At 43.3% G+C, this 22,647-nt stretch overlaps 1 protein-coding gene across 1 annotated transcript; it reads left to right on the forward strand.

Moving 5' to 3' along the window:
- Positions 1-647: 647 nt before the first annotated feature.
- Positions 648-2,270, forward strand: LOC120941095 (tigger transposable element-derived protein 1-like). The gene has a single exon (XM_040354358.1). It carries the CDS (start codon positions 648-650, stop codon positions 2,268-2,270), a length of 1,623 nt encoding a protein of 540 aa, XP_040210292.1.
- The last annotated feature ends 20,377 nt before the right edge of the window (positions 2,271-22,647 follow it).

A 22,647-nucleotide genomic window follows, 5' to 3' on the forward strand; every position in this document is an offset into this window, starting at 1 on the left:
CAGTACTGTACTGTACTACAGTACTGTTCTTGCTGTTCTTGCTGTATTGTACAGTTCACTGGACACCCAATATGGCTCCCAAGAAGCATAGTGGAAAGAATAAAGTGCAGAGCAGCAATGAAGGTGACAAGAACAGCAATGCAGGTGACAATGTGCAAAGGGGAAATGCAAGTGACAATGTGCAAAGGGGAAATGCAAGTGACAATGTGCAAAGGGGAAATGCAGGTGACAAGAATGTGCAGCGCAATATGGCTCCCAAGAAGCATAGTGGAAAGACGAAAGTGCAGAGCAGCAATGAAGGTGACAAGAACAGCAATGCAGGTGACAATGTGCAAAGTGGAAATGCAAGTGACAATGTGCAAAGTGGAAATGCAAGTGACAATGTGCAAAGTGGAAATGCAAGTGACAATGTGCAAAGTGGAAATGCAAGTGACAATGTGCAAAGTGGAAATGCAAGTGACAATGTGCAAAGGGGAAATGCAGGTGACAAGAATGTGCAGCGCAAGCATGGGGGCAAAAAGAAAGTGCAGAGCAGTAGTAAAGGTGACAGCAAGGTTGTGAAGAAAATAACCATTGAGCTGAAGAAGGAAATTATAGAAAAGCATGACCGTGGTATTCGTGTGACTGATCTGGCCTCGGAGTACAAGATGGCAAAGTCAACAATCTCGACTATTCTGAAAAACAAAGCCGCCATCAAAGGAGCTGATGTTGCAAAAGGAGTAACAATGTTAACCAAGCAGAGGACGCAAGTGCTGGAAGAGGTGGAAAAACTTTTGCTTGTGTGGTTGAATGAGAAACAGCTGGCAGGTGATAGCGTTAGTGAAGCTATGATCTGTGAGAAAGCCAGGAAATTGCACAGTGATTTACTGCAAAGAAGCCCCTCTACAACTGCAGCAAGTGACGAATTTAAAGCCAGTAGGGGGTGGTTTGAAAAATTCCGCAGGAGAAGTGGCATCCACAGTGTGATTAGACATGGTGAGGCTTCCAGTTCTGACAAGGCCGCAGCAGAAGCCTACAAGTTAGACTTTGCGGAATTCATGAAGACAGAAGGATACGTCCCTCAACAAGTGTTCAACTGTGATGAAACAGGGCTCTTCTGGAAAAAAATGCCGAACAGAACCTATATCACGCAGGAGGAAAAGGCACTACCAGGGCACAAGCCCATGAAGGACAGATTGACCCTTTTGCTGTGTGCCAACGCAAGCGCCGATCTGAAAATTAAACCACTACTGGTGTACCATTCTCAGACCCCTCGTGCATTTAGGGAACAAAATGTGAACAAGGCCAGACTGCCCGTCATGTGGAGAGCCAATGCCAAAGCTTGGGTCACAAGGCAATTGTTTATGGAATGGCTGCACGAGGTGTTTGCACCCACCGTCAGAAAATATCTTTCTGATAACCAGCTGCCTGAAAGGTGCCTTCTTCTGATGGACAATGCCCCGGCACACCCTCCAGCCTTGGTGGATGATATGGATGCTGAGTATGACTTCATCAAGGTAAAGTTCCTCCCCCCCAACACAACACCACTTCTGCAGCCTATGGACCAGCAAGTCATCTGCAACTTCAAGAAGCTGTACACAAAGGCGCTCTTCACTAGGTGTTTTAATGTCACTGAAGAGACGTCCTTGACTTTGAAAGACTTCTGGAAGAAACATTTCAATGTTGCCCACTGCATTAACCTCATTGACAAAGCCTGGGAAGAGGTCACTCCCCGAACCCTAAATTCAGCCTGGAGGAAACTGTGGCCAGAATGTGTCGCTGAACGTGAACATGACATTGAAGTGCCTGATGCTGAGGTAGTGGAGGAAATTGTGTCCATGGGCAAGAGTATGGGTCTGGACGTTGATGGTGCTGATGTGGAAGAGCTTGTTGAGGAACATAGGGAGGAGCTGACCACGGAAGAACTTTCTGAACTCCACAGTGAGCAGCAGAAGGCACTTCTTGAGGAGCATTCCACTGAGGAAGAGGAAGAAAGGGAGGAGGTTAGCAGTGATGCCATAAAATCCATTATGCAAAAATGGAATGAGTGCCATGATTTTTTTGAAAAGCACCACCCCAACATAACTGTCGTGAACAGAGTGTTAAATCTCATGAATGATAATGTGGTCTCTCATTTCCGGAGGGTTATGCAGCGCAGGAAGAGACAAGTGACATTGGACAGATTTTTCAGCAAAACTGAGCCTGCAGCTAGGAGACAAAGGAGAGAGGAAACCCCTGAAGGAGATCCCCCTGATGTCCTTATGGAGGGGGACTCTCCCTCCAAACAATAACTGCCTCCCACCTGCCTCCCACCTGCCTTCCTCCATGCCAGAAGTCATCACAAGCAAGGTTAGTGTCCTCTCTTTATACATTACTATACTGTACTAATGTGTATTGTAATTTTTGTGCTTCAAAAACCCCCAAAAAAAGGTCAGCACGGATTAACCGGATTTACATTGAACCCTATGGGAAAATGTGCCTCGGTTCGCGACCAATTCGGTTCGCGACCAGAGTCAGTTCACGAATTAAGTTCGTGAACCGAGGTATCACTGTATCTTCCATGAAAAGCATAAGCTAACTACCACACATGGAATATGGCACAAAGTGCAGGCTCCTTATCAGTGTTTCTGACGTGAATGCCAGACTTAAAAGAACAGGATTGTGGGCCTTTTTTATGTAGCTTTTTTTTATTTTTTTATCTTAGAACAAAATAATGGTGTTTCTGCATATATAACCTTAATTTTCGTGCCGTCAACTCCTATTAGCTTTGACCTTTGATATGTTTGGTACGCATTAATTTATGCTTTGCAATGCCTTATGCCCTGTACACACGATCACTTTTTGTGATGAAAAAAAAAAGTCATTTTTTATCATGAAAAAAAAAAGTCATTTTTTATCATGAAAAAAAATGTCATTTTTCCAACTTCATCATTAAAAATGATGTTGCCCACACACCATCTTTTTTTAAAAATGATGAACAAAGTGACGGCACTCTAAAGGGGAAGTTCTATTCGCCTTGAGGCTGCTTTTAGCTGGTTACTTGTTAGTAAAAGACGATGTGTGCTTTTTTGTCTGTTACAGCGTGATGAATGTGCTTACTCCATTATGAATGGTAGTTTTACCTCCCGTCTCAAAACTTGCTTCTGGGCATGTGCGGGTTTAAAACGTCATTTTTGCCGACACACGATCATTTTTAATGACAGAAAAAATTATATTTTAAAAAATGACATAAAAAATTGAAGCATGTTCGAATTTTTTTTTTGTAATTTTTCAGAAGACATAAAATGACATTTTGCACACACACAGTCATTTTAAATTACATTTTTAAAAATGTCATTTTATTTCATCACAAAAAGTGATCGTGTTGATCGTGAGAATTCGTTGACGGGTGCAAAAGACCCAAATATTTGTCCCATAGATTTCTATAGAAACGTGAACAAAAGCCTGTCGCCACTGGTCCTTGGGGGTGGCCATACAGGATTGACCCCTCAGCCTAGATTCAAATCTATACGGTTGATGTGGTTTTCCAGCACATTTTGTGGTGCATTTTAGAACACGCAATTTTGATGCATTTTTGCATGCAGTTTTCAACAAATTGTGAATAGTCAGTTTTTATGGAGTGAGCAGCCGCCGTATCCTTAACAACCGATGAGTTATCAGCTGTCAGCGATGTTCCCCGCTGACAGCTGAATGTAAAAATAATAATTTCCTACAATAAAAAAATCTGGAAAAAAACGGCATGGCCCTCCCCTCCCCAATACATACCAGGTCCTTCAGCAAGGCTGCATGCTCGAATAAGGGCCTGGTATGCATTGGGGGGGACCCCACACAGTTTTTTTCCCCGGCAATTTTTTTTTACTTTTAGCTGTCAGCAGAAAACCCCACTGACAGCTAACAACTCATCGGTTGTTAAGGACATGGCGGCTGCCTTCTCTTTAACAACCGGCTATTCATAGTTTGTTATGGAGAAAGAAAATCATGTAAAAACGCATCAAACATGCAAAACTTGCATTTTTGGTGCGACTCCATTGAAGTCTATTACACGCTAAGGGTAATCTGCTGCAGGAAAAATGATATGAACATGTACCATAGGGAAAATGGTAAATGGACTGCAGTGCATTTCTGCAAAATGCACTAAAAACGCATAGGTGTGAACCTAGCCTCAAACAGTTTTCCAACTTCATAATTCCTGATGAAAAATGTGAGCTAAATTAACTGAATGGTTTAAAGGATTTAAGGGTTTAAAGGATAAGTTCACCTTCAGAAAAAATAAAAATAAATGCACATTAATTTGCAGGTAAAAAAAATGTGCATTTTTATTTTTCCGAAGGAGTCTAAAGAGCATTGCACCCATGATCAGCAGATTGCGGGCACAATCTCAGGCTCCTGCAGTCTCTCAACATACATGTGTGCTTGTACCTCATATGGGCAGACAGTTATCTGAGAGCAGGAAGATCAATAAACTACGAGGACGGTTACCAGCACCCTTGCTTCATTGGGAACTACAAGTCGTCAGACACAATGGTTGATGATACTTGTAGTCTATATATTCTCAGGAAACTGTCACTGATGCATCTGTGCAGGCAGAGGCGGGGGACTGCAAAAGTTAGAACATGTTACGTATCCCCCCAAAAATAGGTGTAACATGTTCCAAAGGTGAACTTATCCTTTAGGCCAGTATCAGCTGAATGATAGACATGCACTGAAACAGTAAAGCAAAAATACTGAACAGAAAATATAATGGGGGGGGGGGGGGGCCCGCCCCAAGCACCCAGAGGAGAATAATAAGGCAGCACATGCAGCAAAATGTGAGTTTGACAAAATTGTAATAACAATGGGAGGGTCTTAAAACTTGACCTGTGTACACAGTGACATATGGCACAGCTCCTGCACCCACATAATGATTTATTTACTGTGCCACAAGCGAGTCTAAAGACGTGTACAAATCTCAGCACAATTATTTACAAAAAAATGTAACTCTTCCATTACATACAGTCCCTTGAAAAAGTATTCATACCCCTGGAGATTTCCCATATTTTGCCATGTTACAACCAAAAACGTAAATGTATTTGATTGGGATTTTATGTAATGTGATAGACCAACACAGTGGCACATAATTGTGAAGGAAAATGATATTAGTAAATAAAGTCCACCTGTGTGATGGTGCCCCATCAGTGGTGTCAATGGATGGAATAGTGCACCATTGTTGGTATTAACTGGAGGAATAGTGCCCCATCATTTGTATTAGTGGGAGGAATAGTGCACCATCATTGGTATCAACTGGAGGAATAGTGCCACATCAGTGGTGTCAATGGATGGAATGGTGCACCATCATTGCTGTCAATTAGAGAAAAAGTGCCCCATTGTCAGTGTCAGTGGCAGGAGCTATGCTCCACTGTTGCTGACATTGGATGAAAATAATGCCCCATGGGCCAGATAAAAGCAAGCATCTGGCCGCCGGGCACCAGTTTGGAGACCACTGGTTTAGATCAAAGCATATTCATGTGTTAGAATGGCCAAGACAAAGACCTGACCTAAATCCAATTGAGAATCTGTGGCAAGACTTGAAAATTGCTGTTCACAGACACTTTCTATCCACTCTGACAGAGCTTAAGCTAATTTGCAAAGAAGAATGGGCAACATTTCACTCTCTAGATGTGCAAAGCTGGTAGAGACATCCCCAAAAAGACTTGCAGCCTAATTGCAGTGAAAGGTGGTTTTACAAAGTATTGACACAGATGGGGCTGAATTCAAATGCACACCACACTTTTCAGATATTTATTTGTAAAAAATCTTTAAAACCATTTATAATTTTCCTTCCACTTGACAATTATGTGAAACTTTGTGTTGGTCTATTACATAAAATCCCAATAAAATACATTTACGGTACGTTTTTTTGATTGAAACATGGCAAAATGTGGAGAATTTCAATGGGTATGAATATTTTTTCAAGGCACTGTATGTATGTCTGTTGATCTACCTTATTTATACTATATCAATAGATGCAGGAAGCAGGTGGCACATTTGCCCTGCCCATACAGTGCTATGCATATGCAATTCACCCATGTTGCTATCGACGTCTCTGGTCTCTGTTTCACTCCTGTATTCTGTGCAATTGCTCAGCCACCATAGCTGGAGGGGGGACACTGGTGCCTCCAAACAGTCCAAAGCCCAGCTTCTGATTCAATGGGAACATGCACCCCCAGCAGCAGGATTAACAAATGCACCCTTTGCCACTCTCTTTCAATACTGTTCAAGTCGGCATCCCTTGTAAACCTCTTCATCCCAACACCCCTTTTCCAACACTACTTACTTTTGCATCCCCTGCCACCCTCTTCCTACACTGCTCACCCCTGCCACCCTCTTCCAAACAGTGCGCAAACGAAACCCCTTGGTTTTAGCGTGAACTGTTAGACAAAATCAATTCGGTTTGTAGGAATTTTACTTTTACATTTTCAAATGGCTGACTGATTTACTTTTAAGTGAGCTTGTGGCCTAGCTACAGATATTTAATTACTTAAATATACTTACTTTAAAACTACCCCCACCTCTATCTATGGGGACTGTGGAGCAATTTATCCTCAAATTTAAGTTTTCTTGGACTTTTTTAGCATCTTTAGAAAATCACCAAATTATATATACATTTATGGTAAACCTCATTGTGTGTTCACTCTAGCGAATTTTTTGTGTGATCACTATTCACTAGTCTCATACTTTCTACTGTACTAATGTAATGAGCAACGTTTTTTATTTTCCTACAATCTAATGCAACCAAAGCACAGAGGCATAAAAAAATCTGTGTGTACACTGAATGTTACCTTTTCACACCAGCCTGGGAACCAGAAAAACAAGGCTGTCAAGTGAAACAAGAACTCTGTTCTTCCAGGTGAGAAAAGCTGCATACACAGCATTTCCAAGGATACAGTATGAACAAAGCATATGGATTGGGTTGGTGATGACTGCCTTGTTCTATTACACATAGCTAAAGCTGATGCTAAGTATAAGCACTGTTTACTGAACATTAGTACTTTGGTATATTGCATATTTTTATTTTAAAGGATCCCTTAGGCCCCGTACAGACGAGCGGACAGTCCGATGAAAACGGTCTGCCGGATGCGCAGGATTTCTGTCCGCTGGTTAGACGTACTAACCAGCGGACATGTCCGCCGGACAGCTTCCCAGCGGACATGTTTTTTAGCATGCTAAGAAACATTTGTCCGCTGGAAATCTGTCCGCTAGCCTGTACACACCATCGGATCTGTCCGCTGACACTGGTCGGCGGACCAGTTTCAGCGGACATGTCCGGTCGTGTGTACGAGGCCTTAGACATAGAATTAAAAGTCACACAATGGAAACAACTGTTAAATGGTCCACATGTGCATGCATTAAGGCCTCCCTCATTTTTTTCTGCCTCAATGTTAGCTTATGTATCCATGCACACATTAGAATTTACAGGCATTTAGAGGCAGACAAAAAAAAGCCAGCGTGTTCAGAAGAGGAGCATTTCAGCGTTAAAAAATGCTTGATCAACCAACTGCATGTAAACACATGCAAAGGAACTTTAGCGCTAGGCACATCAAGCTCTTATGCATTCATTCAAATGGCCAGAACACATTAATATTTTGGCCAATGGAATCAATGAACGCCAATGTGCTAAACATTTTTGCAAAATGCAACTTTAGATTTTTTTTATGATGCTGCTTTTTCCTTTCTTGGAGCATATGCATCCAGGGGAGGAAAAAAAGTCCTGTGTGCATGGGGCCAAAAGGGAACCTGTCCTCTATGACCATCCTTCTGAGAATGCTTCATGCTGATGATTTGACTTCATTACTTTCTGAGTCACTCATCACTCATCCAGAACAATTATATTGATAAAAAATATTAACTTTTTATAACTTTTGTTTCCTATATGATTGTTTCAGGTCTGTGAATCAAATTATTAAAGTATTTCAGAAGGAGGCTAGAAATGGCAGCTTCTATATTTGTAACATGTGTACTTTTTCTGATTGTATTTCTATTAGAAAGTTTTTTTGAAGATTACAGTAAGTAAAGCAGATGTATTTTGGCATTCAAACACAAGATTATTCAATACAGGATTACCTGACAGGCAGCCACATACAATAGGTGTGAGTTTGAAAGATCATGGCAACAGACATTGAACACAGTGGTAGACAATGCAGTGAGTAATACAGTGTCATGAAAAAGTATTCACACCCCTGTGATAGACCAACAGAAAAGGGCACATAATTGTAAAATGGAAGGAAAACGATAAATGGTTTTCAACATTTCTTACAAATACATATGTGAAAAGTGTGGCGTGTATTTGTATTCAGCCCCCCTGAGTCAATACTTTGTAGAACCACCTTTCTCTTCAATTACAGCAAGTCTTTTTGGGTTTGTCTCTTCCAGCTTTGACCATCTAGAGCAGGGGTCTCAAACTCAAATTACCTGAGGGCCACAAGACAAGTTTTCATATCCCATGGGGGGCCGCATGCAAACTTTCAAACTTCAAAAACAACAGTACTGGTGTCAGCGAACACATTATTAACCCCCAGCACTGGTGTCAGCAAGCGCATTATTACCACCAGCACTGGTGTAAGCGGACGCATTTTTACCAGCAGCACTGGTGTCAGTGGATGCATTATTAACCCTGACCACTACACTGCACACCAACCACTACACATCACACTGACCACTACACACTGACCACTGCACACTGACCACTACACTGCACACTACACTGACCACTGAACACTACACAATGACCACTACACTACACGATGACCACTACACTACACACTCACCACTACACTAAACAATGACCACTACACTGCACACTGACCACTACACACCCCACTGACCACCACACACTGACCACTCAGCATCAGGGCACAGCACATCAGGTCACAGAGCCCAGCACATTAGGGTACAGGGCACAGGGCACAGCGCACATCAGCCACATCAGGGTACATTGGGCACATCAGAGCACATGGGGCACATCAGGGTACATGGGGCGCATCAGAGCACATGGGGCACAATCAGGGCACATCAGGGTACATGGGGCGCATTAAGGCACATCAGGGTACATGGGGCGCATTAAGGCACATCAGGGTACATGGGGCACATTAAGGCACATCAGGGTACATGGGGCACATGAGGGCACAAACAGGGTACATGGGGATCATGAGGGCATAATCAGGGTACATGGGGCACATGACGTCACAATCAGGGTACATGGGGCACAATCGGGGTACATGGGGGCACAATCAGGGTACCTGGGGCACATGGGGGCACAATCAGGGTACATGGGGCACATTAAGGCACATCAGGGTACATGGGAAACATGAGGCCACAATCGGGGTACATGGGGCACAATCGGGGTACATGGGGCACATTAAGGCACATCAGGGTACATGGGGCACATCAGGGTACATGGGGAACATGAGGTCACAATCGGGGTACATAGGGCACAATCAGGGTACATGGGGCACAATCGGGGCACAATCAGGGTACATGGGGTACAGGTCAGCTTACTTGTTGTCTTTTTTCTTCACATGCAGAGTAGCGCAGGAAGCGTCTCTGTCATAAGTTCACTTCTCTGTCTCACGCTGTGGCTGCTCCCCGCCCCCCGGCAGCCTCCCCTCTCTTCTCGTCCATCCCAGGTGATATCACAAGCAAATGGGGATGGACGAGAAGAGAGGGGGGGCCGCCGGGGGGCGGGGAGCAGCCGCAGCCGCAGCGTGAGACAGAGAAGTAAACTTATGACAGAGACGCTTCCTGCGCTACTCTGCATGTGAAGGAAATCTACTCCCCCCACTTCCGCGGCACCCTCCGCCCTGCCTGCGGGCCATTTATAACCGGTCCGCGGGCCGCAAATGGCCCGCGGGCCGGTACTTTGAGACCACTGATCTAGAGAGTGACATTTTTGCCAATTCCTCTTTGCAAAATAGCTCAAGCTCTGTCAGATTGGATGAAGAGCGTCTGTTAACAGCAATTTTAAAGCCTTGCCACAGATTCTTAATTGGATTTAGGTCTGGACTTTAACTGGGCCATTCTAACACATGAATATGCTTTGCTCTAAACCATTGTAGCTCTGGCTGTATGTTTAGGGTTGTTGCCCTGCTGGAAGGTGAACCTCTGCCCCTGTCTCAAGTTTTTTGCAGACTCTAATGCCGCGTACACACGATCGGTCCATCCGATGAGAACAGACCGTTGGACCGGTTTCATCGGTTAACCGATGAACGCGCCTACACACCATCGGTTAAAAAAACGTCAGAACGTGGTGACGTAAAACGACGTGCTGAAAAAAAAGTTCAATGCTTCCAAGCATGCGTCAACTTGATTCTAAGCATGCGTGGATTTTTAACCGATGGACGTGCCTACAAACGATAATTTTTTTTCTATCGGTTAGGTATCCATCGGTTAAATTTAAAAAAAGATTGCTTTTTTTTAACCTATGGATAATTAACCGATGGGGCCCACACACGATCGGTTTGGTCCGATGAAAACGGTCCATCAGACCGTTCTCATCGGTTTGATCGATCGTATGTACTCAGCATCACAGGTTTGATTTTGGGATTGTCCTGTTTTTGGCTCCATGCAGCTTCCCATCAACTCTGACCAGCTTCCTTGTCCCTGCTGAAGAAAAGCATCCCCACAGCATGATGCTGCAATGACATGCCATGACATGACAAATCCAAACTTCATTCTAGTGGTATGCAACAATCAGTCAACAATATCGGAGCAGTAATTTTTAATATTCAATAAAATTAAGTGCAGCGCCACCAATTTCCTCTTAGATCCCATATTGATAGCAAAAAAATAAATAAAAATATGTTCACAACACAATGTGTGATAACAAATAAATAAACAAACAATATATCACTGTATATAATAAATGTCAGTTCATAACTTCAAACATGTCAGCTCATATAATAAACATCAAGTGACAGTTCATCTGCAAAGTGATGTGTGATCCTTATAGAAAGAATTATCCAGTGCTATTCTGACCACTTCCCATCACCTCAGTGTTCACAGTGCTCTCACCTTGATATGATATGTGATATGATACAGTGCATGTGTAATTATATCCAACTTGTCATTTCCTGCTGTTATCCAGTGAAAGGGTTTTGTAGTACCATATGGCCTCCCTCTAAGAGTGCCTTACCCGCGATGTGAGTTACTCCTGTGCCATGTTGGAATAAAACAATAGTATAAAACTGTATGGAAATTATTTATTTTTTTAATTAAACTTATGCATACATGCAAAAATAAAACTTTTTGCATTCACCAGAGTATTACACTTCCTGGTATGATGTAAGTTCTGGTATGTGATCCCTTACCCACCACGTGACTTCACGTGACTTGTAGCGGGGGGGGGGGGGCTAGGTCAGCATTTGTGCTTGCCTGACACCGGCATCTTCCCGGAGGCACGCCACCTTTGTCGGATTTCTGATCTAGGAATTTGAGAGCACACCCTGCCCTCATATGCCTTCTGAGTATATGTAAGTGAAACTCTATAAATCTTGTCTACCCCATATATTTATGAACAATGTTGGAATGTTGTATAATTGTATATATATATACAGGGAGTGTAGAATTATTAGGCAAGTTGTATTTTTGAGGATTAATTTTATTATTGAACAACAACCATGTTCTCAATGAACCCAAAAAACTCATTAATATCAAAGCTGAATATTTTTGGAAGTAGTTTTTAGTTTGTTTTTAGTTTTAGCTATTTTAGGGGGATATCTGTGTGTGCAGGTGACTATTACTGTGCATAATTATTAGGCAACTTAACAAAAAAAAAATATATACCCATTTCAATTATTTATTTTTACCAGTGAAACCAATATAACATCTCAACATTCACAAATATACATTTCTGACATTCAAAAACAAAACAAAAACAAATCAGTGACCAATATAGCCACCTTTCTTTGCAAGGACACTCAAAAGCCTGCCATCCATTGATTCTGTCAGTGTTTTGATCTGTTCACCATCAACATTGCGTGCAGCAGCAACCACAGCCTCCCAGACACTGTTCAGAGAGGTGTACTGTTTTCCCTCCTTGTAAATCTCACATTTGATGATGGACCACAGGTTCTAAATGGGGTTCAGATCAGGTGAACAAGGAGGCCATGTCATTAGTTTTTCTTCTTTTATACCCTTTTTTGACATCCACGCTGTGGAGTACTTGGATGCGCGTGATGGAGCATTGTCCTGCATGAAAATCATGTTTTTCTTGAAGGATGCAGACTTCTTCCTGTACCACTGCTTGAAGAAGGTGTCTTCCAGAAACTGGCAGTAGGACTGGGAGTTGAGCTTGACTCCATCCTCAACCCGAAAAGGCCCCACAAGCTCATCTTTGATGATACCAGCCCAAACCAGTACTCCACCTCCACCTTGCTGGCGTCTGAGTCGGACTGGAGCTCTCTGCCCTTTACCAATCCAGCCACGGGCCCATCCATCTGGCCCATCAAGACTCACTCTCATTTCATCAGTCCATAAAACCTTAGAAAAATCAGTCTTGAGATATTTCTTGGCCCAGTCTTGACGTTTCAGCTTGTGTCTCTTGTTCAGTAGTGGTCGTCTTTCAGCCTTTCTTACCTTGGCCATGTCTCTGAGTATTGCACACCTTGTGCTTTTGGGCACTCCAGTGATGTTGCAGCTCTGAAATATGGCCAAACTGGTGGCAAGTGGCATCTTGGCAGCTGCACACTTGACTTTTCTCAGTTCATGGGCAGTTATTTTGCGCCTTGGTTTTTCCACACGCTTCTTGCGACCCTGTTGACTATTTTGAATGAAACGCTTGATTGTTCGATGATCACGCTTCAGAAGCTTTGCAATTTTAAGAGTGCTGCATCCCTCTGCAAGATATCTCACTATTTTTGACTTTTCTGAGCCTGTCAAGTCCTTCTTTTGACCCATTTTGCCAAAGGAAAGGAAGTTGACTAATAATTATGCACACCTGATATAGGGTGTTGATGTCATTAGACCACACACCTTCTCATTACAGAGATGCACATCACCTAATATGCTTAATTGGTAGTAGGCTTTCGAGCCTATACAGCTTGGAGTAAGACAACATGCATAAAGAGGATGATGTGGTCAAAATACTAATTTGCCTAATAATTCTGCACTCCCTGTATCTATTTATATATATTTTTTCAAATATTTATTCTAGAACATAAAGTATTCTTGCTTAAATACAACCCTGAAGAAAGAGGCACATATACACTCCGAAACGCGTCGGTGCAAGAATTAAAATTACAGTTTGTACTTTGATGCTATGATGATAATACTGGAAATATGTTCATATTGTTCAAATATGCTAAATGTTTTTTACACGTTTTCTTTATACTTTATTTAATGAATGATTTAAAACCTCATATATACTTCTCCTCAAAGAATTTTGTGCCTTAAAAGTCCACCACAAAGGGGATTCTTATTTTCCTCGATTTATACTGGATGTGGCACCAAAAATTCTCCTTACTGTCGACTCACCAATTGTATGTGACTTCACCAGGGGAAAAGTGAGGAGGTCTGATGTAGTCATGTGGTCACCCTGATGAAGTCACGTGGTGCGTGACGTAACATGTAGGGCTGAGAATAAGGGGTCGCAGAACGGACGTGACGTTGCACCAGGAACAGTAATATTCTGCTGACTGTAAGCAGATTTAAAATAAAAATGTAATCATTTTCATTGGGTTTTACAATATTGGGGGCATCCTCTTTATTCCAACATGGCACAGGAGTAACTCACATGACGGGTAAGGCGTTGTTAGAGGGACCATTACCCATGTGCTTCAGGATATATACCAAACAGGATACGAGTACCAGAGTGAGGCCATACTACAAGACGCTTTACCTGGATAAGAGCAGGAGATGACGAGTTGGATATGATTATACATGGGCTGGATAATTCTTTCTATAAGGATTACACATCACTTTGCAGATAAACTGTCACTTTACAATTTTTATATGAACCGACACGTTTGAATTTATGAACTGACATTAATTATATATAGCAATATTATTGTTCATTTATTTTTTAATATCAGCGATAGTGAGCATATGTTTTTTTATTTTTCAGTATCTATATGGGATGTAGGTAGAGATTAGTAGTGCTGTACTTAATTCTATTAAGTATTTACATGAATTGTAGGAATACAATTGTGTGCATGCGGCAACCTTAACACTTAATTTATGTACTTATTCCTTTATTAATAATATTTGTTTCCACCCATTATTTTGGGAGCACCATTAAATTGTAGTTTGAACAGGTAGAGCAGGGGTTAATCACTTATAAATTCATAAGTATTTTTAATATATTTTTTTACGTAAAAAAATATTCAGCTGTAAACCAGAGACCTAGTGTATGATAGTTTTTAAGTATGAGCAACATGTTCACAGATATATGGTAGTCAGTGAGGAGTATACTGCAAAAAGGTAGAAATGAAGAAACAAAAAGAATAGCCTCATCCGAGATGGCAGAAGTAAGAAGTGAGAGAGAAACAAAGTAAGAAAGGGGATGCAGGGGGCGATGCGAGAGGGTGAAATAACAGGTTGATGGGATGGTCTTCTTAATTGTTTGTATTAAAGCAGACCCATGCGGTTCCACACCCGCGCTTGCTCAGATTAAAGTATGAGACGGGAGTAAAAGTAGCATTTGTAATGGAGATAACACATTTTTAAAGCTGTAACAGACTGAAAAGTGCAAATCGTCTCTTACCAAACTTTTATTTAACACGCATACACATGAAATTAGCAAAAGCAGCCCCAAGAGTTTAGCCAGTGGAATCGAACTTCCCCTGCCGTTGTATGTGTTGTATGTCACCGCATTTGAGAATGAGGAGATTTTGGCTTGACTGTGTGTACGCAAAGCAAGCTTGTTGAGTTCCTCGACAAGCCTAACAAGGAACTCGACGAGGAAAACGATGTGTTTCGTCCGTCAAGTTTCTCGGTCGTGTGTACGAGGCCTAAGAGTATAGTTCATTCCATCGATGGACTGGCCATTGGGTCTACAGGGAGTTTAGCGGTGGGCCGATGGCTCAGTGGGCCACTTCAGTGACAGCGGACTGCCACGCTTCTCTGTCTCTCCCTCCCTGCAGCGCTCACCTCCTCTCCCTTCCCGCAGCGGGGAGGGGACAGACAGCTGACTCAACCGCTATGGCCTGGGGGTTTATCACTTCTGCCTAATCTTGTCCCATAAGGGGGGGCACCAAACGGATTCTTTCCCCTGGGTGAAATTATGTCTACCTTCCTCACTGGTACTGCCTATAAGAGTACCAGTACCAGCCGTTCTACTATAATAAAGTAGAGTGGCTAGTGAAGGGGTAGAGGGGGCTTGGATGGCCGGGGGAGGTGCAGGAGTTGTCTGGATCTCATGGGAGAGACCTGTCAAAGTGGGCCAGTCTGGATGAAGTCCAGGGCCAAATTTTTGTCCCAGTCCAGCCCTGGTTCATTCTAGCTGACATCTCGAAAACTAGAGTATAAGTCAAGGGAGCTTGGTCCATGTGTCCACTTCCAGCAAGAGGTGATTTTATACTTTAATAAACAATCATACGAGTCTTCCAGGAGCTTTTTTGAAGCAAGAACAGTAACCAAAAGACCCATCTTCACCTTATGCATCATCAACATAAAACCATTTTTTTTTTCTCGGTTACATCTGTGCTCTTTGTTTCTCACTTAGTTTTGTACAAAAAAAAAACATGTCAAAGTTAATTGCATGATTAAACAACATGAGTGATTGATGTTGTTTGGCATGTTCATAGTACTGTTTAGAGAGATGACTGAATAGTGCCACCTTGAAATTTGCTGTGTCAGATATTTACCATCTGCGATCTGGCCTGCAATGTGAATATACCTCCCAGCAACTGCATGGTTGTTCAACAGATCTTTACCAGGGTGCAACAGTACCATTGAAAATGTCATGGTCTTTCAGGCCTGGGCAGAAGCCATAGGAGAAGAAATATATTTATAGATTTTTATAAGGGTTGGCTGCACCACAACAGGAGAAGCATCTGTACTATCAGCATTGTGGACCATGAAACGAGGTTATTAATGCAAAAATACGACAGAATAAACAAACTCCAAGCATTGAATATGCAAGAATGGGCTGCCATCAGTCAGGATGCGGCCCAGAAGTTGAATGACAGCATACCACGGCGAATTGCAGAGGTTTTGAAAAAACAGATCAAATATTGACTCTTTGCATAAACTTCATGCCATTGTCAATAAAGCCTTTGATGCTTATGAAATGCTTGTAATTATACTTCAGTACACCATAGTAACATCTGACAAAAATATCTAAAAACACTGAAGCAGTAGACCTTATGAAAATGTATATTTGTGTCATTCTCAAAACTTTTGGCCATGGCTGGAGAAGGACCTTTTAATTCAAATTCACCGGTGCAAGGGTATAAACACCAATCCTTTATAATAAAGTGCATGCCTGAGAGATAAGCTGTATGTTGTGTTATGGAACTGTAGGATTTTAAGGACCGTATTCTGGCATTAAATATGTAGCGATGGCCCTGTGGGGTCGCTGCGTGTTCCAACATCCACACATTTCACCCTGCTGGTCAGACATCCATTTTGGCACACTTTCCCAGACAATGAATAGTCTCTTGCTTGTTTTTGTTGTTTTTATTAGGGGATTAAACTTTGATGGGGAAAAGGGACATAGGATGCCCAGATAATTAATACTTCTTAGTAGAATAAAAGTTGCGTCTACACTTCTTAGTAGGATAAATGTAGTTGAGTCTAGATCTGACAATCTCTTCTGCCCCGTATACACGACCGGGTTTCCTGACAGGAAAACTGCAAGGAGAGCTTTTGGCTGGGAATCCCGGCCATGTGTATGCTCCTTGCAGTTTTTCCGACGGGAAAACTGCCCAAAACTAGAACCTGCTCTCTTTTTTCCCGTCGGGATTCCTGGCGGACTTTTTCCCAGCGAAAAAATTGCCATTTTTGCCAGTTTCCCTGTGGGGCAAAATTCCGATGGAGCATACACACGGTCGGGATTCCTGAAGAAAAGCTCTCATCTGAGTTTTCTCAACAGGAAAACTGAATGTCAGTACGGGGATAAAAGTCGAGAGCAGGTTCTCGAGTTTTCCCCTTTGGGATTTCTGACTGACCTTTTCCCATCGGGAATCCCGGTCATGTGTACTAGGCATTCCTCTGCAGATCTCCTACAGCACACTACTTGAGATCACTTGCTTCACTTCACTGTCCAAATCTAGATTCCTGTCACATTAGCACATGGCTAGGTTTCACTCTGAATAAGTCCTAACGTTTTCCGGATAGCCCATTACAGGCAGGGGTTTCGGTCCCTTTTGTGGTAGCAACCATTTTAGATGAGAAGAATAAATGTGATAACTGACACTTGGTGGACTATTTATTCCAGCACGTCCGATGCAAATCCTGCCAGCCCTCCTGGCTGCAGTGACTTGACTTCACAACAACCCCACAGTCTCTCCCTCTGGCTCCACATCCAACTCCTGGCATGTCTCTTCCAGAGCTTTGCACTGTGCTTTTCACTCACCGACCCCGGCATGGATCCCTCCTGAGTGACTTCCTGCTCCTGTTCCAGGACACCTCTCAATAACCGTGTAGAGAAAGGCTCCCTCCCAGCTCCTGAGCTCCCAGCCTGAGATACACCCCCACCCCAGAACCACGACAGTCCAATACGACATCACCTCAGTTCTTCCACCCGACAACTTCTCACACAGCAGGCTGACCATGGGTATATATAGGAGGCCTGCCCCCTGCCAATTCTAGTTGGGAATTGGTCAGGGCTCCCACATACACCCTGGGGTTTGTTTACTAAAGGGAAATCCACTCTGCACTACAAGTGCACTTGAAAATGCACTTGTAAGTGCAGTCGTTGTAGATGAGGGGAAGCTCTGAAATAAGTGGAAGCTCTGCTGATTTTATCATCCAATCATGTGCAAGCAAAAATGCTGTTTTAAATTTTTCTTGCATGTCCCCTTTAGATCTACAGCGACTGCACTTGAAAGTGCACTTTCAAGTGCACTTCCAGTGCACTTGTAGTGCAAAGTGGATTTGCCTTTCGTAAATAACCCCCCTATGTCACTCTAAGGCCCCGTACACACGACCAAACATGTCTGCTGAAACTGGTCCGCGGGCCAGTTTCAGCAGACATGTTCGGTCGTGTGTAGGACCGAGCGGACAGAATTCCAGCAAACATTTGCCCGCCGGGCCTTTTCCCAGCGGACAAATATTCCTGGACTTGTTTTAAAACAGTCCGCTGGAATCCTGCCCGCTCGGACATGTTCAGTCGTCTGTACAGACCTACCGTACATGTCCGAGCGCCCGCCATCCCTCGCATGCGTCGAATGACTTTGACGCATGCGTGGAAGCATTTAACTGGCAGGCCCGCCCACGTCGCCGCGTCATCGTCGCGGCGACGCCGCGGACACGCCCCGTGCATTGTTTACGCGCGGATTTCTGTACAATGGTTAGTACAGCTATCGTACAGAAATCCCCGGGCAGACATGTACGGTGAAAACGGTCCGGCGGACAGGTTTCATCGTACATGTTTGCCCGTGTGTACACGGCCTTACTCTCGGCCCTGCTACTTTTTCAGAACCTTTTCCCTGGAAACAGAGGAGGCACCCAAGAGCTGAAGTACATGTCAGTCACTCACTGCTACACTAAACCACTCCCCTGCCATCAGATCAAAATGAACAGGCCAACTCACAGCATAGGCTTGCCTACCTGCACTGACAGTAAAAAAAACAAACCCACTACTCTAGCACCTACCTAAACGGAGAGAGTGCTACACATATTTTAGATGTGTAATTGATTTTTTAACTTTTACATTTAGCTTGGCTTTATTATCACATCAGAACCCCAATCTCATTCATATCAGCTTAAAAAAAAATGTTTTGGCTGCAACACCTGATTTTTTTTATCCATCAATAAAAGTTTTAGAAAAGAAACAGAGAAAGAAATAAACCTAAATTCCTCAACTTCATATAGATTGGCCCATGGCAAAATAGTTTAATACTACAGTTTATGAGATTCTTTTTTTTTTGCAGTATGACACATTGGGGGTTATTTACGAAAGGCAAATCCACTTTCCACTACAAGTGCAAACAACAAGTGCAAAGTGCACTTAAAATTGTACTGAAAGTGCACTTGGAACTGCAGTCGCTGTAAACATGAGGGGTAGATCTAAACTGAGGGGAAGCTCTGCTGATTTTATCATCCAATCATGTGCAAGCTAAAATGCTGTTTTTTATTTTCCTTGCATGTCCTCCTCGGATCTACAGCGACTGCACTTCCAAGTCCACTTTCAGTGCAATTTCAAGTGCACTTTGCACTTGTAGTTTGCACTTGTTGTGCAAAGTGGATTTGTCTTTCGTAAATAACCCCCATTGTCTTAAAATGTTCATAAATGATTTGGACAGAGTGCACAAAACACTTCAAACCACAAACCACACTCTACCTGAACCCCTCCTGTCCCTATATTCTATACCCAGTAATTATTCCCAAAATATTTGAAGTATAGACTTAAGATATGTGTTTTTGTAGTAAAAAGGCTTAAAGTGAAAGTTCAGTTAAAATCGAACTAAGGCTAAATCTATGCCGCTCCAGTCCAGTCACATGTTCAGGTCCCAGTGCTGGCTTCACTGTAGAGAAGGGGTAGCCAACAACAGATGCCCCATAGTTATGGGTGACATCACTGCACAGACATTTGCAGCCGCTGTCATCGATCTCTCCTCTTCACTGAGGCTGCTGCTGGAGAGATCATGCGATTGGAGTGGTCTCAAAATAGGTAAGTTTAAGCATCTTTTCTTTCACAGGGTAGATAGAATAGTCTTAGAATGGGGGTGGGAGAAAGTTTAGCCTTAGTTAAAGTTCAACTGAACTTCCACTTTAAAAGGAAAAATTACCAAAACACATTTTGTCTTTTGTGATCTTTGATAAAACTTTTAGACAACATTTTATGACCCATGATGTGCTGGCAAAAATGTACATTGACCTGTTATGTCTCCAGTTTCCGGCTGTTGCTGTAGCACACTCTACATCTGAGCCTATTCCAGGAATGTGTACAATGGGAATAATAACATTATTATCAGGGCTTTTTTTCAGGGGGAACTTGGGGGAACTCAGTTCCACCACCTCTGGCTCAGACCCTTTGGTGCCTGCTCACCACAATCACTTGTAAACACAGAAGTCTGGTTTCTGTATTTACAAGTGACAGCTCTGCACTCTGTTTGTAACCCCCTGAATTATGCACTGTATGGAATGCAATCCTGGTATTTAATGCCTCTTTAAGACCCTTCTACTGTTTGTGAAATATGAACGGGGCCGTGGTTGAGTTCCTGCACCTATTTTCTGAGAAGAAAAGCTCTGATTATTATGCAATGGTCTAGCCACAAGGCAGGACAAAGGTACCCCATCTCTGGAAGTCTTTTGACAAGGCTTTGAGAGGTGCATAAATGCCTAAACCAATAGCAATGATATTTTACAACTTTCATCAAAGCTGCACAGTTGGTGTTTGTCTACATGCACCCATTGCCTTCATAGCACTGGTGTATTTCCGTTTCCATCCAAATGCCCCATAGAGGAGAGTAGGCTCTGCAAAGCGGACAGATCCCCCACTGAGAAGCCGGATCCGCTTTACAGAGCCCATCCGTGTGAAAGCGCTCTTACTATGTTTTTTTATTTTATTTTAATTTTTTCTCTCAACTTTTTTTTTTGTACAGATCCTATTTTTTTAAATAACATTTTGTATTATTTTTTTTCTTTTTTGGAGAGACATTAGGGGTCTAAACAGACCTCTAATATCTTGTTTTTGGGTCAGAGGAAGGGACTGGAGACAGTCCCTTTCTCTGAAGCCTGAGCTGCACTGTTGATGAGATAGATGTCTGTATAGTCTTATGACTATACTCCTATTCATTCAAAAAATGAAATATAGTAAACAGTGTTTTATTCACAAACTGACAAATAGTAAACACAGTTTACTATGCATCAGTGATTAATAAATACAGAAGCGATCAGTACCTTGATCGCTGTCTGTATTCTTTCAGGAAAAGAAGGGGGCTGGTACACACATGTTTACTAGCCCCCCCCTCCCACTCTCTATCAATCCAGCGATCTCCCGCACTAGCAGCGGCTGCAGGTGGCTGGACGGGGAGGTGTAAGAGCCAGACAACAGTTGCATAGAGAAGCTGAATGGAGCAGCCCCCCCAGCTCTCCATCCATCCAGCGATCTCCCTCACTAGCAGCGGCTGCAGCTGGCCAACAGCAGCATAGAGGGGGTGCCTGGCAATCAGGGAGGTGGGGGGCACTGAAGGGGGGTTCAGAGGAGCAGAGAGGGGATCTTTTTGGCCAAACAGATCCCTCTGTGCCTGCCCTGCAGCTCCCAAAGTCAGCGGAAGGGCAGAGGAAGGAAGCCGACAGACGGGGTTTGCGAGTGGGGGCAGGAATCAGTGCAGCAGAGGGAAGTGGCAATGAATGGGAGCCTGGGGACCCTAAAAAATGCCACCCAGGGCTGTCTTAATGAGAGGGCACACCTGGGCATTGCCCAGGGGCCCCAGCTGCATGGGGGGCCCCTGCACTGTCCCCAAAGCAGCTGGTCCTTGAGCCCACGCTGCCCCGAAATTGGGGGCCCCATGATGGCACTGAGAGTGATAGATACACAGGGGAGGCAGTCTGCCTCCTACCTACTTGATGTCTGTTTACCTGCACTGTCATCATTGTAGGGGCCCCAGAGCATTACTTTGCCCAGGGGCCCATGATGCTATTAAGACGGCCCTGATGCCACCCAAGGCAAATGCCTTGTTGGCCTTGTGGTAGATGCGCCCCAGCTGCATAGGCAATTTGTGGTTTTAAGGCACCAATCTGAATATCTAAATGACAGAATAATTACACATTGTGGTGGTGGGACCCTGTGCTACCTTAAAAATTGCTGGTTTACGCCAGATTTTGGAGAGAAAGACACACTCATTGCACAGTTGTGTGTTTGGCCAGTGGCGTATCGTGGGTTGTCAGCACCCGGGGCAAGGCAAATCATTTGCGCCCCCCCTAACCTGAACACTGACCACTATACTATTTTTCCACTACACAACCACTATACTAACCACTACACTACACTGACCACTATACTATACTGTCCACTACACTGAAAACTATACTGACCACTATACTATACTGTCCACTACACTGACCACAATACTAAACTGTCCACTACACTACACTGACCACTATACTATACTGTCCACTACACTGACCACAATACTAAACTGTCCACTACACTACACTGACCACTATACTATACTGTCCACTAAAATGAAAACTATACTGACCACTACACTACACTGAAAACTATACTGACCACTATACTATACTATCCACTACACTGACCACTATACTATACTATATTGTCCACTACACTGACCACGATACTACAGTGTCCACTACACTACACTGACCACTAAACTGTCCTGCCTACAGTAACTCTCTCTCTCTGCCCGTCTCTCTCTCTTTGCCTCTGTCTCTCTTTGCCTCTGTCTCTCTCTTTGCCTCTGTCTCTCTCTCTATCTCTTTGCCTCTGTCTCTCTCTTTGCCTTTGTCTCTCTCTCTCTCTCTCTCTCTCTCTCTCTTTGTCTCTGTGTGTGTCTCTCTCTCTTT

The sequence above is a fragment of the Rana temporaria genome, chromosome 5, assembly GCF_905171775.1.
Source record: "Rana temporaria chromosome 5, aRanTem1.1, whole genome shotgun sequence".
Classification (NCBI taxonomy): domain Eukaryota; kingdom Metazoa; phylum Chordata; class Amphibia; order Anura; family Ranidae; genus Rana; species Rana temporaria.

Coding starts and splice junctions, on each gene's coding strand:
- LOC120941095 (XM_040354358.1), top strand. CDS start 648: ATGGCAAAGTCAACAATCTCGACTATTCTGAAAAACAAAGCCGCCATC.